The sequence below is a fragment of the Cebus imitator genome, unplaced genomic scaffold, assembly GCF_001604975.1.
Source record: "Cebus imitator isolate Cc_AM_T3 unplaced genomic scaffold, Cebus_imitator-1.0 Scaffold87, whole genome shotgun sequence".
Taxonomy (NCBI): Eukaryota; Metazoa; Chordata; class Mammalia; order Primates; family Cebidae; genus Cebus; species Cebus imitator.
Window position 1 is genome coordinate 7,001,015 of NW_016107402.1, and position 11,646 is coordinate 7,012,660.

The following is an 11,646-nucleotide window of genomic DNA, read 5'->3' on the forward strand; positions in this document are numbered from 1 at the left end:
TGCACTTCAGCCTGGGTAAAAAAAAAAAAAAAAAGAAAACTACCAAATAGCAGGAGCTGCTGTTCTGGGCAGGTACTTCTGTCCCTGAGGCTGCCGGGTAACTTGGTCTTAAGTGCCCCTGGACTGCCACCTGCTGTAGAAAGTAGCTCCTGGGAGCCAAGCCCCCTCTCCTCGGTATCCCTGCTGCACTTGGTCTAATTGGACTAGCTAAAACTCACCGGGCTTCTGCTACGTGCCAGCACAGTTCAAAGCATTTTGCATGTACTGCCTCAGGGATTCCTCGTAACAACCTTGCTTTAGAGATGAGAAAACTGAAAACCATCCCTTATTTGTATAGCAATTTGTATAACACCTCGGTGTCCTTTAGACCAGCGGTCCCTAACCTTGCTGGCACCAGGACCAGTTTTGTGGGAGACAATTTTTCCATGGACCAGAGGCGGGGAATGGCTTTGGGATGAAACTGTTCCACCTTAGATCCTCAGGCAGTAGCTTCTCGTAAGGAGTACAGGACCTAGATCCCTGACATGTGCAGTTCACAATAGGGTTCATACACCTATGAGAATCGAATACTGCCACTGATTTGTCAGGAGGCAGAGCTCAGGCGGTCATGCTCACTCACCCACCGCTCACCTCCTACTGTGTGACCGGGTTCCTAACAGGCCATGAACTGGTACTAGTCTGTGGCCAGGAGGTTGGGGACCCCTGCATTAGACCACCCTCCAAAGGCAGAGAGTTTACAGAACCCCCATTTTACAGATAGAGATGGAGGCCTGGATTATTTTTCACGTATTGCTTAACTTTTCATAGGTCCTCTTGCTGAGCAGTCTAGGGAGAAAGAATACAAAGAAGAAGAAAAAGAAAGCAAAAAAACTTTTCATAGGTCCACAGCTAGTAAGTCACAGAGCTGGGGCTTGAACCCTGCCATTCTGACTCCAGTGCCTACACCCGTTACCACGGCAGAACACTTCCGCCTGCAATGACGTTGGGACTGGGGTCTGCCGCAGGGGCTGTCTGGTGTAGAGCTGAAGCGGTGTGCTCAAATGTGGGGTCAAGCCTGGCTCTCCTGCTGACTAGACTTGGGGCCAGGTACTTGACCTCTTTGGGCCTTTGTTTCTTTTTTGGAGACAGTCTTGCTCTGTCGCCCAGGCTGGAGTGCAGTGGCGCGATCTTGGATCACTACAACCTCCGCCTCCTGGGTTCAAGTGATTCTCCTGCCTCAGCCTCTGGAGTAGCTGAGAGTACAGGCACACACCACCAAGCCTGGCTAATTTTTGTATTTTTAGTAGAGATGGGGTTTTACCATATTAACCAGGCCGGTCTCAAACTCCTGACCTTGTGATCCACCCGCCTCGGCCTCCCAAAGTCCTGGGATTACAGGTGTGAGCCACTGAGCCCAGCCTTTTTTTTTTTTTTTTTTGAGACAGAGTTTCACTCTTGTTGCCCAGGCTAGAGTGCAGTGATGCAATCTTGGCTCACGGCAACCTCTGCCTCCTGGGTTCAAACGATTCTCCTGCTTCAGCCTCCCAAGTAGCTAGGATTATAGGCACCCACCATCAAGCCTGGCTAATTTCTGGATTTTTGGTAGAGAGGAGGTTTCACCGTGTTGGCTAGGCTGTTCTAGAACTCTTGACCTCAGGTGATCCACTCGCCTCAGCCTCCCAAAGTGCAAGGATTACAGGTGTGAGCCACCGCGCCTGGCCTGAGCCTCATCTTTTAAAGTATAAAACAGAGATTAGAACTGTACCCCTTGTCTAGGTGGCTGTGGGAGGGGTGAGTCAAGCACTGTACACAGTCTGGTGCATGGTGAATGCTCACCACGTGACTCACCTGCTCATCTGGCCTGTGAGTTCTCAGAGGGCACATCAGTGTCACAGCCCCCTCTCTGCCTGGTAGCTAGTAAGTGCTCAGAAAGTATGTGCTAGCTGAATCCATGCCATTAAGGGGGGTTCCTGCTTCAGTTAGAAAGTGTCTTCTTACATACACTCTAGCTCAAGAAGTTTATATTAAAGGAAAGAGGAATGGAAGGACATGCATTGTTAATATTGTCAACAGGTTTATCCCCCTTGGTGGTGGGTGATAGGTAACTTTTTTTTTTTTTTTTTAAGATGGAGTTTTGCTCTTGTTGCCCAGGCTGGAGTGCAATGGTGCCATCTCGGCTCCCTGCAACCTCCATCTCCCAGGTTCAAGTGATTCTCCTGCCTTAGCCTCCCGAGTAGCTGGGATTACAGGCATGCACCACTCACCCAGCTAATTTTTGTATTTTCAGTATAGACAGGGTTTCACCATATTGGTCAGGCTGGTCTCGAACTTCTGACCTCGTGATCCACTCACCTCGGCCTCCCAAAGTGCTGGGATTACAGGTGTGAGCCACTGCGCCCGGCCTATTTTTTTTTTTTTTTTTGAGAAGGAGTCTCCCTCTGTCACCCAGGCTATAGTAGAGTGGTGTAATCTTGGCTCACTGCAACCTCCACCTCCTGGATTCAAACGATTCTTGTGCCTTATCCTTCCGAGTAGCTGGGATTACAGGTGTGCACCGCCATGCCTGGCTAAATTTTTTTGTATTTTTAGTAGAGACAGGGTTTCACATGTTGGCCAGGCTGCTCTCAAACTCCTGGCCTCAAATGATCTGCCCGTCTTGTTGGGATTACAGGCGAGAGCCATCATGCCTGGCCAGGTAACTTAAAAAAAATTAAAAATTTTTTTGTAGTGATGTGGTCTCACTATGTTATCCAGGCTGGTCTCAAACTCCTGGCCTCAAGTAATGCTTCCTCCTTGGCCCCCCAAAGTACTGGGATTGTAGGCATGAGCCACAGTGCCCAGCCAACAGGTAACTTTTTTTCTTTTTTTTTTTTTGAGACTGAGTCTCACTCTGTTGCCCAGGCTGGAGTGGAGTGGTGTGATCTCGGCTCACTGCAACCTCTGCCTCCTGAGTTGGAGCAATTCTCCTGTCTCAGCCTCCTGAGTAGCTGGGATTACAGGCATGCACCACTATGCCCAGCTAATTTTTGTATTTTTAGTAGAGATGGGGTTTCACCATGTTGGCCAGGCTGGTCTTGAACTCCTGACCTCAGGTGATCCACCTACCTTGGCCTCCAGAGTGCCAGGATTACAGGCATGAGCCACCATACCGGCCACAACGAGTAACTTTTATGCTTAAGTTTTCCTTTGCACTTTTACGTGTTTTCAAAATGTTTTGTAATAAACATAATGTTACCTTTAAAATTAGAATCTACTTTAAAGGCTAATACAAATTTTGAAAGGTTAAACTAGGACTAAGTGACTTTTTCAGACACCCCTAGGTTATAAATCCTTGATGGCAGACAGCTTAGCAGTCTACTTCTGGGTCCCTTGGAAAAATAAAGCTGGAGAGGCCTTTTGGTCATTCACAGAGGATGGAGGCTGAGAAAGCAGTGCCCAAATAGCTGGATGACGTTGGTCCTAGTTTCCACTCTGCATTGTGCTGACCTGGCCTTGGCTTGAACCAGCCACTGGGACTCGGTCACTTGATGTTCTTCCCAGCTAAAGACTTGGAGAGCTCTGGCGAGCTGGACCTGCAGGGCTGAGGGACTTACGCTAACTGCCGCAGCAGCTCTGTGGAGCTCTTCCCACCGACACAGTTGAGAGCAAGGCGTGGCTGGGGCATGTCCTGGAAAGCAACAAATGTGCAGTGAGGGAGCGGCCCCTCTACGTATGGTGTCTGACCTTGCTACAAACAGCACCTCCCTTGCCCAAGTGCCGTGTTAGAAGGAGGGAGGAAATAAAATGAGATGTTTATGTCTTTGTGTGTGCATGCACGCATCTATGGTGTGTGTGTTTATGCCTTTGAACCCACCTTTTTCTCTGCTTAGGAAGGGTCTTCTCTTTCTTTTTTCTTTTTCTTCCTAAGACAGGGTCTCGCTCTGTTACCCAGGCTGGAGTGCAGTGGTGCAATCATGGCTCACTGCTACCTCAACCTCCTGGGCTCAAGCAATCCTCCCGCCTCAGCCTCCCGAGTAGCTGGGACTACAGATGCCTATCATGATGCCTGGGTAATTAAAATTTTTTTTTTTTTGGGTAGAGATAGAGTTCTCACTATGTTGCTCAGGCTAGTCTCAAACTTTCAGACTCAAGCCATCCTTCTGCCTTGGCCTCCCGAAGTGCTGGGATTACAGGTGTGTGAGGCCACCTCATCCGGCCAAGAAGGGCCTTTTCTGTAGCAACTTAATCCTGTTGTCCGCTTCAGAACCTGGCAGAACTCATCTTCTCTGGGAAAGAAAGGAAAGAGATCCGCATGCAGTCTGCTGGGCTTCAGCTCCCCGCATGCCCTCCTTTTCAGTTCTTGTGACTTGGTTGATATTATATATGCTGATGTACTGCTTCAGAAATGTTTGCAAGAAGTGCATGCTCTCGAGTGTGCATCTTTGGTTCCTCCAGATGGTTCAGTGAAAAGGGCTGAGGGTTTGGTCACTTATGAGGCATGTTGTGGGAGGAGGTTCTGGAAAGTTAAGAGGCTTTTGAGTTCAGAGAGACTGAAGCCAGCTCTGACTCTACCCCTTATAAACAATATGATTTTGGCCAACCACTTCATCTTTTCTGAGTCCTAGTTTCCTCACCAATAAAACAAACAACAGCTCCTTTAAAGAGTTTTTGTGGAAATTATCAGAGAAAATGTAAGGCAGGCAGTTACTTCTTTTCTTCTCTTCTCTTGCTATGTCTCTGTTTCCTCAGGTCCTCTCCTGCCAGTTCTAAGAGTCACACATGTGGGCTGATGTGGCCCACCACAAACGTTTAAAGCTGCAAGTCATACTGGGTGTCCTAAACTCTGTTTCTCCGGCCTCCCTCCCAGCATCTGGGCACTGAATGCATGCTGCCTGCCGCTGGCTAGGGGTAATGAGCTTTAACTGACCGAGAAGAGGCAAAGGGAGGTTTCCAGAGAGGAACAATGGGGCCAGTCCCCAGCTTCTCTAATGCATGCCAACTTTCTTTAGGGAGACGTGCGTGGACTGGAGGGGCAATATCCCACTTCCTAGGTACCTTAAACAAGTTTTTCATTTCGGGCCTTCTTAGCTCCTCTTCTGTGATGACATGCTCAGCCCCCAGACTCTTCAGTCTGTCAGTCAGCTTCTGGATATCAGGTCTGGAAAGCAAACATAGTCCCCAAGGTCCCTGGTCACTTCTGCCGGCTTTTCCCACCAAAGTCTCCCAGGACCCCTCTGCTACAGCTGGGAGAACCTATGCTTTTTTTTTTGCAGGAAGCTGAGATTAGGTTTAAGATGGGCTTGAGCAGGGACCAGCCACCTAATTTCATCTGGCTTCAATAGCTCTTGGCTGCCTCCTCACTGGAAACAGAGTGAGACTGGGTGGTTTCCACAGTCCCTGACAGCTCAACAGTGCTAGAAGCCATCTGTGCCCGGGAAGAAGTCACTTAACTTCCTGATTTCTTCTACTAAAAAGACAAACTCCACTTCCTCCCTCTTTTCCAGGGGATCTTCAAAGGGTTGTGCAAACACACTAGGCCCAGGAGTGGCACTGGACCTCTTTGGTTAAGGCAAATGGAATGATTTTTTTTTTTTTTTGAGATGCAGTGTTGCTCTGTCGCCCAGGCTAGAGTGCAGTGGTGTGATCTTGGCTCACTGCAACTTCCACCTCTGGGGTTCAAGCAGTTTTCCTGCCTCAGCCTCCTGAGTGGCTGGGACTGCGGGTGTGTACCAGCACGCCTGGCTAATTTTTTGTATTTTTAGTAGAGACAGGGTTTCACTGTGATAGCCCAGGATGGTCTTGATCTTCTGACCTTGTGATCTGCCCGCCTTGGTCTCCCAAAGTGATGGGATTACAGGTGTGAGCCACTGGGCCCGGCCAAGGAATGATTTTTGTTAGTACAACTGAGGAACTAAAGCTGATGTCAATTATACTAGGACTGGGCTTCCTGACAGCCACAGCCACATTCACGGACAATGAGGCCTAGAGAAACTGGACGATGTGATGGAAAGAGAATAAGTGAGGACACTGAGCCTGTCACTGACTTGCTGTGTCTGTGAGAGCAAGCTGCTCTCAGAAACCTGTTTCCTCATCCGTGAAAGACAGAGGACAAACCTGCCCCGTCTCCTTCATGTCTGTATTTAGTGCACTTCCAAGTACCACTCAAAAGCAAGGGTAAAGGGTGCCTTGGGGTAGACAGTTCACAGAAAGAATAATACAGCTGAAAACATTCCCAAATACGAACTGGGGTTTTGAAAACATGAGGTGATCACAAGCCAAGAGTCTCAAAAAGTCCTAGCTGTTCAGTAAGGGCAGTCTCCACCTCCTTCCTGCTCTCTCTTTACATTTCAGATTCACTCATCCTAGCGCCAAAAGCCAGCTGGACTTCATTTCTTGGGGCTGACTCATCTGTTTCAGCCGCCAACTGTTAGTGAATCCTAAGGCCAGTTTATGCTTACGCAAGGGCGCCCTCTGGTGGAGAGGTGGGCACTGCAGGGACGGAAGGTGGAAAGGCCCAAATCGTGGTCTGGGATGAAGCCTCCTCCCCACGCACCTGTCTCGGACCACATTGATGGTTCTTAGGCCCAGAGCTGCGGCGATCTGGATGACTGCTTGGCCCACTCCACTGTTGGATGCATTCTGGATGACAGAATCCCCTGTGGAGCCAGGAAGAGACCCAAGTCAAGCCCTGTATAGCTCTGCAATAGGTCAAGGGCTCCCAGTCAGGGAACCTACTGTAGGCAAGAGATGGGAGTCCTCAGGCTCAAAAAAGAGACCCAGGACCCGGCTGCTGAGTCGTCTCAGAATTTCACTGTTTCTCATGGTTTCCCTAATGCCCCCTAACCTTCCTTTTTTTTTTTTTTTTTTTTGAGACAGAGTCTCACTCTGTTGCTCAGGCTGGAGTACAGTGGCACAATCTTGGCTCACTGCAACCTCTGCCTCCCGGGTTCAAGCGATTCTTCTGCCTCAGCCTCCTGAGTAGCTGGGATTACAGGCGCGTGCCACCACGCCCAGCTAATTTTTGTATTTGTAGTAGAGACGGGGTTTCACCATGTTGGTTAGGGTGGTCTTAAACTCCTGACCTTGCGATCCACCTGCCTCGGCCTCCCAAAGTGCTGGGATTACAGGCGTGAGCCACCACACCCGGCAGCCTCCTAAACTTCCACAACACTCACGATGCCTCCCAGGACTTGGCAACTCAGCATCTACACTGGAGATAACTTGGACCCTGCCCTGCTGTGTAAGATTTTATAGCCTTCATCATCCTCCCAACTTTTTTTTTTTGAGACAGAGTTTCGCTCTTGTTACCCAGGCTGGAGTGCAATGGCGTGATCTCGGCTCACTGCAACCTCCGCCTCCTGGGTTCAAGCAATTCTCCTACCTCAGCCTCCTGAGTAGCTGGGACTACAGGCCGCACCACCATGCTCAGCTAATTTTTTTTTGTATTTTTAGTAGAGATGGGGTTTTACCATGTTGACCAGGATGGTCTCGATCTCTTGACCTAGTGATCCACCAGCCTCGGCCTCCCAAAGTGCTGGGATTACAGGCGTGAGCCACCACGCCCAGCCCTCCTAACTTTTATGTCCTCAAGTCTGCTTTGGTTATTTCCTTGGTTTGCAATGTTTCCCTCCTTCTCTCTTCCTTCCTACTGAAATCCTGCAGATCTTTTGAAGCACAGCTCACGTGCAGCCTTCATGAAGCCTTCCTGGATTGTTCCCTCTATGTGCTCCCACCGTGCTCTGTGGGCCTCTCTATTAATGCACATACCATGGTCTGTCCCATCTTTACACTTCGTTGTATATAGGTCCATTTCTATCAGCAGCTTGGAGCTTCCTGAGAGGGAAGGGCCATGCCCTATTCCCCTCCGCAGTGTTTAATCAAGGCGCACTGCCTTGAAATGGGATTAGAGCTGCTCTGGAGAAACTGGCAGCCCCCGAAACAGGGTCCTACAGTTTTGTGGCAAAGCCCAGGTCTCGCTTTGGACCTGGCCATGGGGGAAGGCATTGTGGCATGCTGGGAAAAATGTGGGCTTTGGAATGAGACGGACCTGGGTGTGAGTCTCAGTTTCACTAATGATTTCGACTAAATGGATGGGGCAAGTCATGACCTCTGTGAACTTCAGTTTCCCTCCCTTAAAATGGCAGTCCTGGGAGCACCAATGAGGATGCCCCTGATTAGAGTCAGATGTATTGGGGTCGGGAAAGTGCTTTGTTGACTTTGAAATACTGTCTGGTTTTTGAAAGACAGCAGGGATGTGTCACACAATGGGCTGGAACTAGAGATAGAGGACTTCCTGGAAGAAGAATGCCCATTCTTCTTCACCAGGGGTCAATATACAGGTTGTCACCCGCTAGTGGATTATGAATCAATCTAGTTGGTTGCAAGCAGCAGTTTTTTTTTTGAGACATAGTTTTGCTCTTGTTGCCCAGGTTGGAGTGCAATGGTGCGATCTTGGCTCACTGCAACCTCCACCTCCCGGGTTCAAGCGATTCTCGTGCCTCACCTCCTGAGTAGCTGGGATTACAGGCACCCACCACTGCGACCGGCTAATTTTTGTATTTTTAGTGGAGATGGGGTTTCACCATGTTGGTTAGGCTGGTCTTGAACTCCTCACCTTAGGTGATCTGCCTGCCTCTGCCTCTCAAAGTACTGGGATTATAGGTGTGAGCCACCACGTCTGGCTGCAGCATATTTTTAAAAGTTGAAATTGAGAAGAGAATAAAATATAACAGAGTATGTCACACATAGTAAGGGTATTTCATGAAACTTTGGTTTCCATTATATATATATATATTACCATTTGTATAAACTGATCACAATGTAAAATGTATTTCTTACCATGTGTCAAGATGCTAAGTTTATTCAACATTGATCTAGTTTGTGCTGCATCAGCCTTGAATTAGTGAAGTGGAGCGATGCGCAGTGGGGACTCAGGGCGGGCAGCGTTGAAATGCCTAGATCTGTCTACCACAGCTGCAGCCCAAATGGGAGGTGGCTTCAGGGCATGGGACGCAGGCAAACAAAGCGTCTGCTGCACTAGGACTCCAGCAACGGTCCCTGGTCACAGCCACTGGTTTTTTCCACCAAAGGCTCCCAGGGCCCCTCTGACACAGTTCTGAGAAACCTGTATTTCTCATTGTGGGAGCTGGCATCGGCTTTTAGCCAGGCCTTCGCCAGTGGCTGGGCACCAAGTTTCATCACACTCCAACGGCTCTTCGCCTCAGTTTCCTTACTGGCACAAGAGGTGGCTTGGGTGATTTCTACGGCTCAGGGATGTGCATGGTGTGCAGAGGCAGCCCAGGGGGTTAATGCCCTTAGGGCAACCCTTAAACATAGGGCATGAGAATTAGTGGAAAACTGGCCCAGCCTCCCATCATTCAAGGGTTCTTTTTTTTGTTTGTTTTTTGTTTTTTTGAGATGGAGTCTCGCTCTGTTGTCCAGGCTGGAGTGCAGTGGCATGATCTATACTCACCACCACCTAGCCTTGCCCAGCCTTGACAGTTAATTCTGTGGTGGGGTCTATGGGAGTCTTCAGAGGGCCCTCAGCAAGACTAAGCAGGCCGGGCGCTGTGGCTCACGCCTGTAATCCCAGCACTTTGGGAGGCTGAGGTGGGCGGATCACAAGGTCAGGAGTTCGAGGCCAGCCTGGCCAATATAGCAAAAGCCTGTCTCTACTAAAAATATAAAAATTAGCCAGGCATGGTGGCAGCCGCCTGTAGTCCTAGCTATGTGGGAGGCTGAGGCAGAATCACTTGAACCTGGGAGGCAGAGGTTGCAGTGAGCCGAGATTGAACCACTGCATTCCAGCCTGGTGACAGAGCGAGACTCTGTCTCAAAAACTAGACTGAGAGTAGTTGCCTGCAGCAGTAACTGGGCTTCATAAGCTTTACCACCATCTCTGTCTGGCTCTCCCCACTCCCCCTCATTTCTGCTTCTCAAACAAACTGTCTGTACCCAGTCCGAGTCTTTGGCTCTGCTTTCAGGGAAATTCAAATAAAACACTTGGCTAGCTGATCTCATGCAAATGGTTTACCTCTCTGGACTTCGGCTTCCCCATTTATGAACAGAAAGAAGAGTAAAAGCAGCGGAACGTCTCTGCACTGTTTGCCCAGCACTGTGTTCCGTGTTACACTGCAGTCTTTCACCCTCCATGCTCTGTATCTCCATTTTACACAAGAAAAATCTGATGATTTGAGAGGCGAATTCACAATCAGTGAAAGGTGCAGCCTGGGGTCAGACCCAGATTGTCTGCCAGAGCGTGAGCTCTTAACCAATGAGGATACCAACCTCACCGCACTGCTTTGAAGATTTAATGCACTCAATGGGAATAATGCCTGCAAAGGCACTTATGTGAACTCAAACGTGCTATGTAAATGCTGAATGGAATTATTAACACTAAGTTCAGCGTTTTACTGAAAACACAGGGACTGTATCTATCTTGTCTGGCTTTGTATCCCCAGAGCTTAGCACAGCTCAACGCATTTTTGCTGAATGAGAGAATTCAATCCCAAGCTCTAGAGAATGTGACCCTGCTGCAGTTTTCGAGAGTGTATTCCTCATGAGGTTTCAGCATGTTTTCTAGGAACCAAGCTAACATCTTTCTAAGTGAAAGCAACAACATTCACCCAGGTTAGGGGTCCACTGCCCCCTCATACCCTTCACCTTGCAAGTTCTCCTGGCCTTGGGGTCAGGATTTGGGTGGCACCCCAGTTGGGAGACCCTGGCCTGCTCCCCCAACCTGTGGGTTCCTACCTGGCTGCAGCTGCTCGAAGTCCATCAACATCCTGTAGGCTGTGCAGGGGTTGACACCCAGGGTGGCAGCACTCTCAAGAGGGATGTCACTCGGAACTTGGATCAGTGCTTCCTCGCTGAACACGGCCTCGGTCCGCCAGGTTCCTGAGTCAGGGGATGAGGCCAGAATCATAAGGAGCCCTGTGCACATTCAACCCCAGCTCACCCTCTCTGGTGAATGGGCATCCAGGATAGTGGACTTCAAGTAATGCTTAGAAAAAGAAGAAAATCTGGATGTTCCTCTGAATGTCTGAGACCTCATGATAATTCCGCAAAATAGACTGCTATTCTTTTTTGTTTTATGGAGACAAAGTCGCGCTCCATAGCCCAGGCTGGAGTGCAATGGCGCGATCTTGGCTCACTCCAACTTCTGCCTCCTGGGCTCAAGTGATTCTCATAGCGCAGCTCCTTGAGTAGCTGGGATTACATGTGTGCACCTCTGTACCTGTCTAATTTATGTATTTTTAGTGGAGACATGGTTTTGCCTTGTTGGTCTGGCTGGCCTTGAACTCCTGGCCTCAGGTGATCCTCCCGCCTTGGCCTCCCAAAGTGCTGGGATTACATGCATAAGCCACTGTGCCTGACCCAAAATAGGTAATCTTATCTTAAACTATCTTACTACTACTCTTTATCTCCATTTTACACAAGAAAAATCTGATGATTTGAGAGGTGAATTCACAGTCAGTGAAAGGTGCAGCCTGGGGTCAGACCCAGGTTGTCTGCCCAGAGTGTGAGCTCTTAACCAACGAGGATACCAACCTCACCGCACCGCTTTGAAGATTTAAAAATTTACATGTGGCTGGGCGCGGTGGCTCACGCCTGTAATCCCAGCACTTTGGGAGGCCGAGGCGGGTGGATCACGAGGTCAAGAGATCGAGACCATCCTGGTCAACATGG

At 49.3% G+C, this 11,646-nt stretch overlaps 1 protein-coding gene across 5 annotated transcripts in view; it reads right to left on the bottom strand.

Moving 5' to 3' along the window:
• The window catches only part of MECR (mitochondrial trans-2-enoyl-CoA reductase), a 66,240-nt gene that overhangs the window by 28,970 nt on the left and 25,624 nt on the right, over positions 1 to 11,646 (bottom strand). For 4 of the 5 annotated variants that reach the window (XR_001827053.2, XM_017534794.2, XM_017534796.2 and 1 more), the window contains 4 exons: positions 10,711 to 10,854; positions 6,512 to 6,614; positions 5,014 to 5,116; positions 3,573 to 3,646 (listed from right to left, as the gene is read on the bottom strand). Coding sequence is in view for 4 of the 5 variants with exons in the window: in XM_017534794.2 (XP_017390283.1) it covers positions 3,573 to 3,646; positions 5,014 to 5,116; positions 6,512 to 6,614; positions 10,711 to 10,854 (424 nt within the window). In the remaining variant the exon portion in view is untranslated. The remainder of the gene's footprint in view (positions 1 to 3,572; positions 3,647 to 5,013; positions 5,117 to 6,511; positions 6,615 to 10,710; positions 10,855 to 11,646) is intronic. The other variant, XM_017534795.2, reaches the window with a different exon arrangement.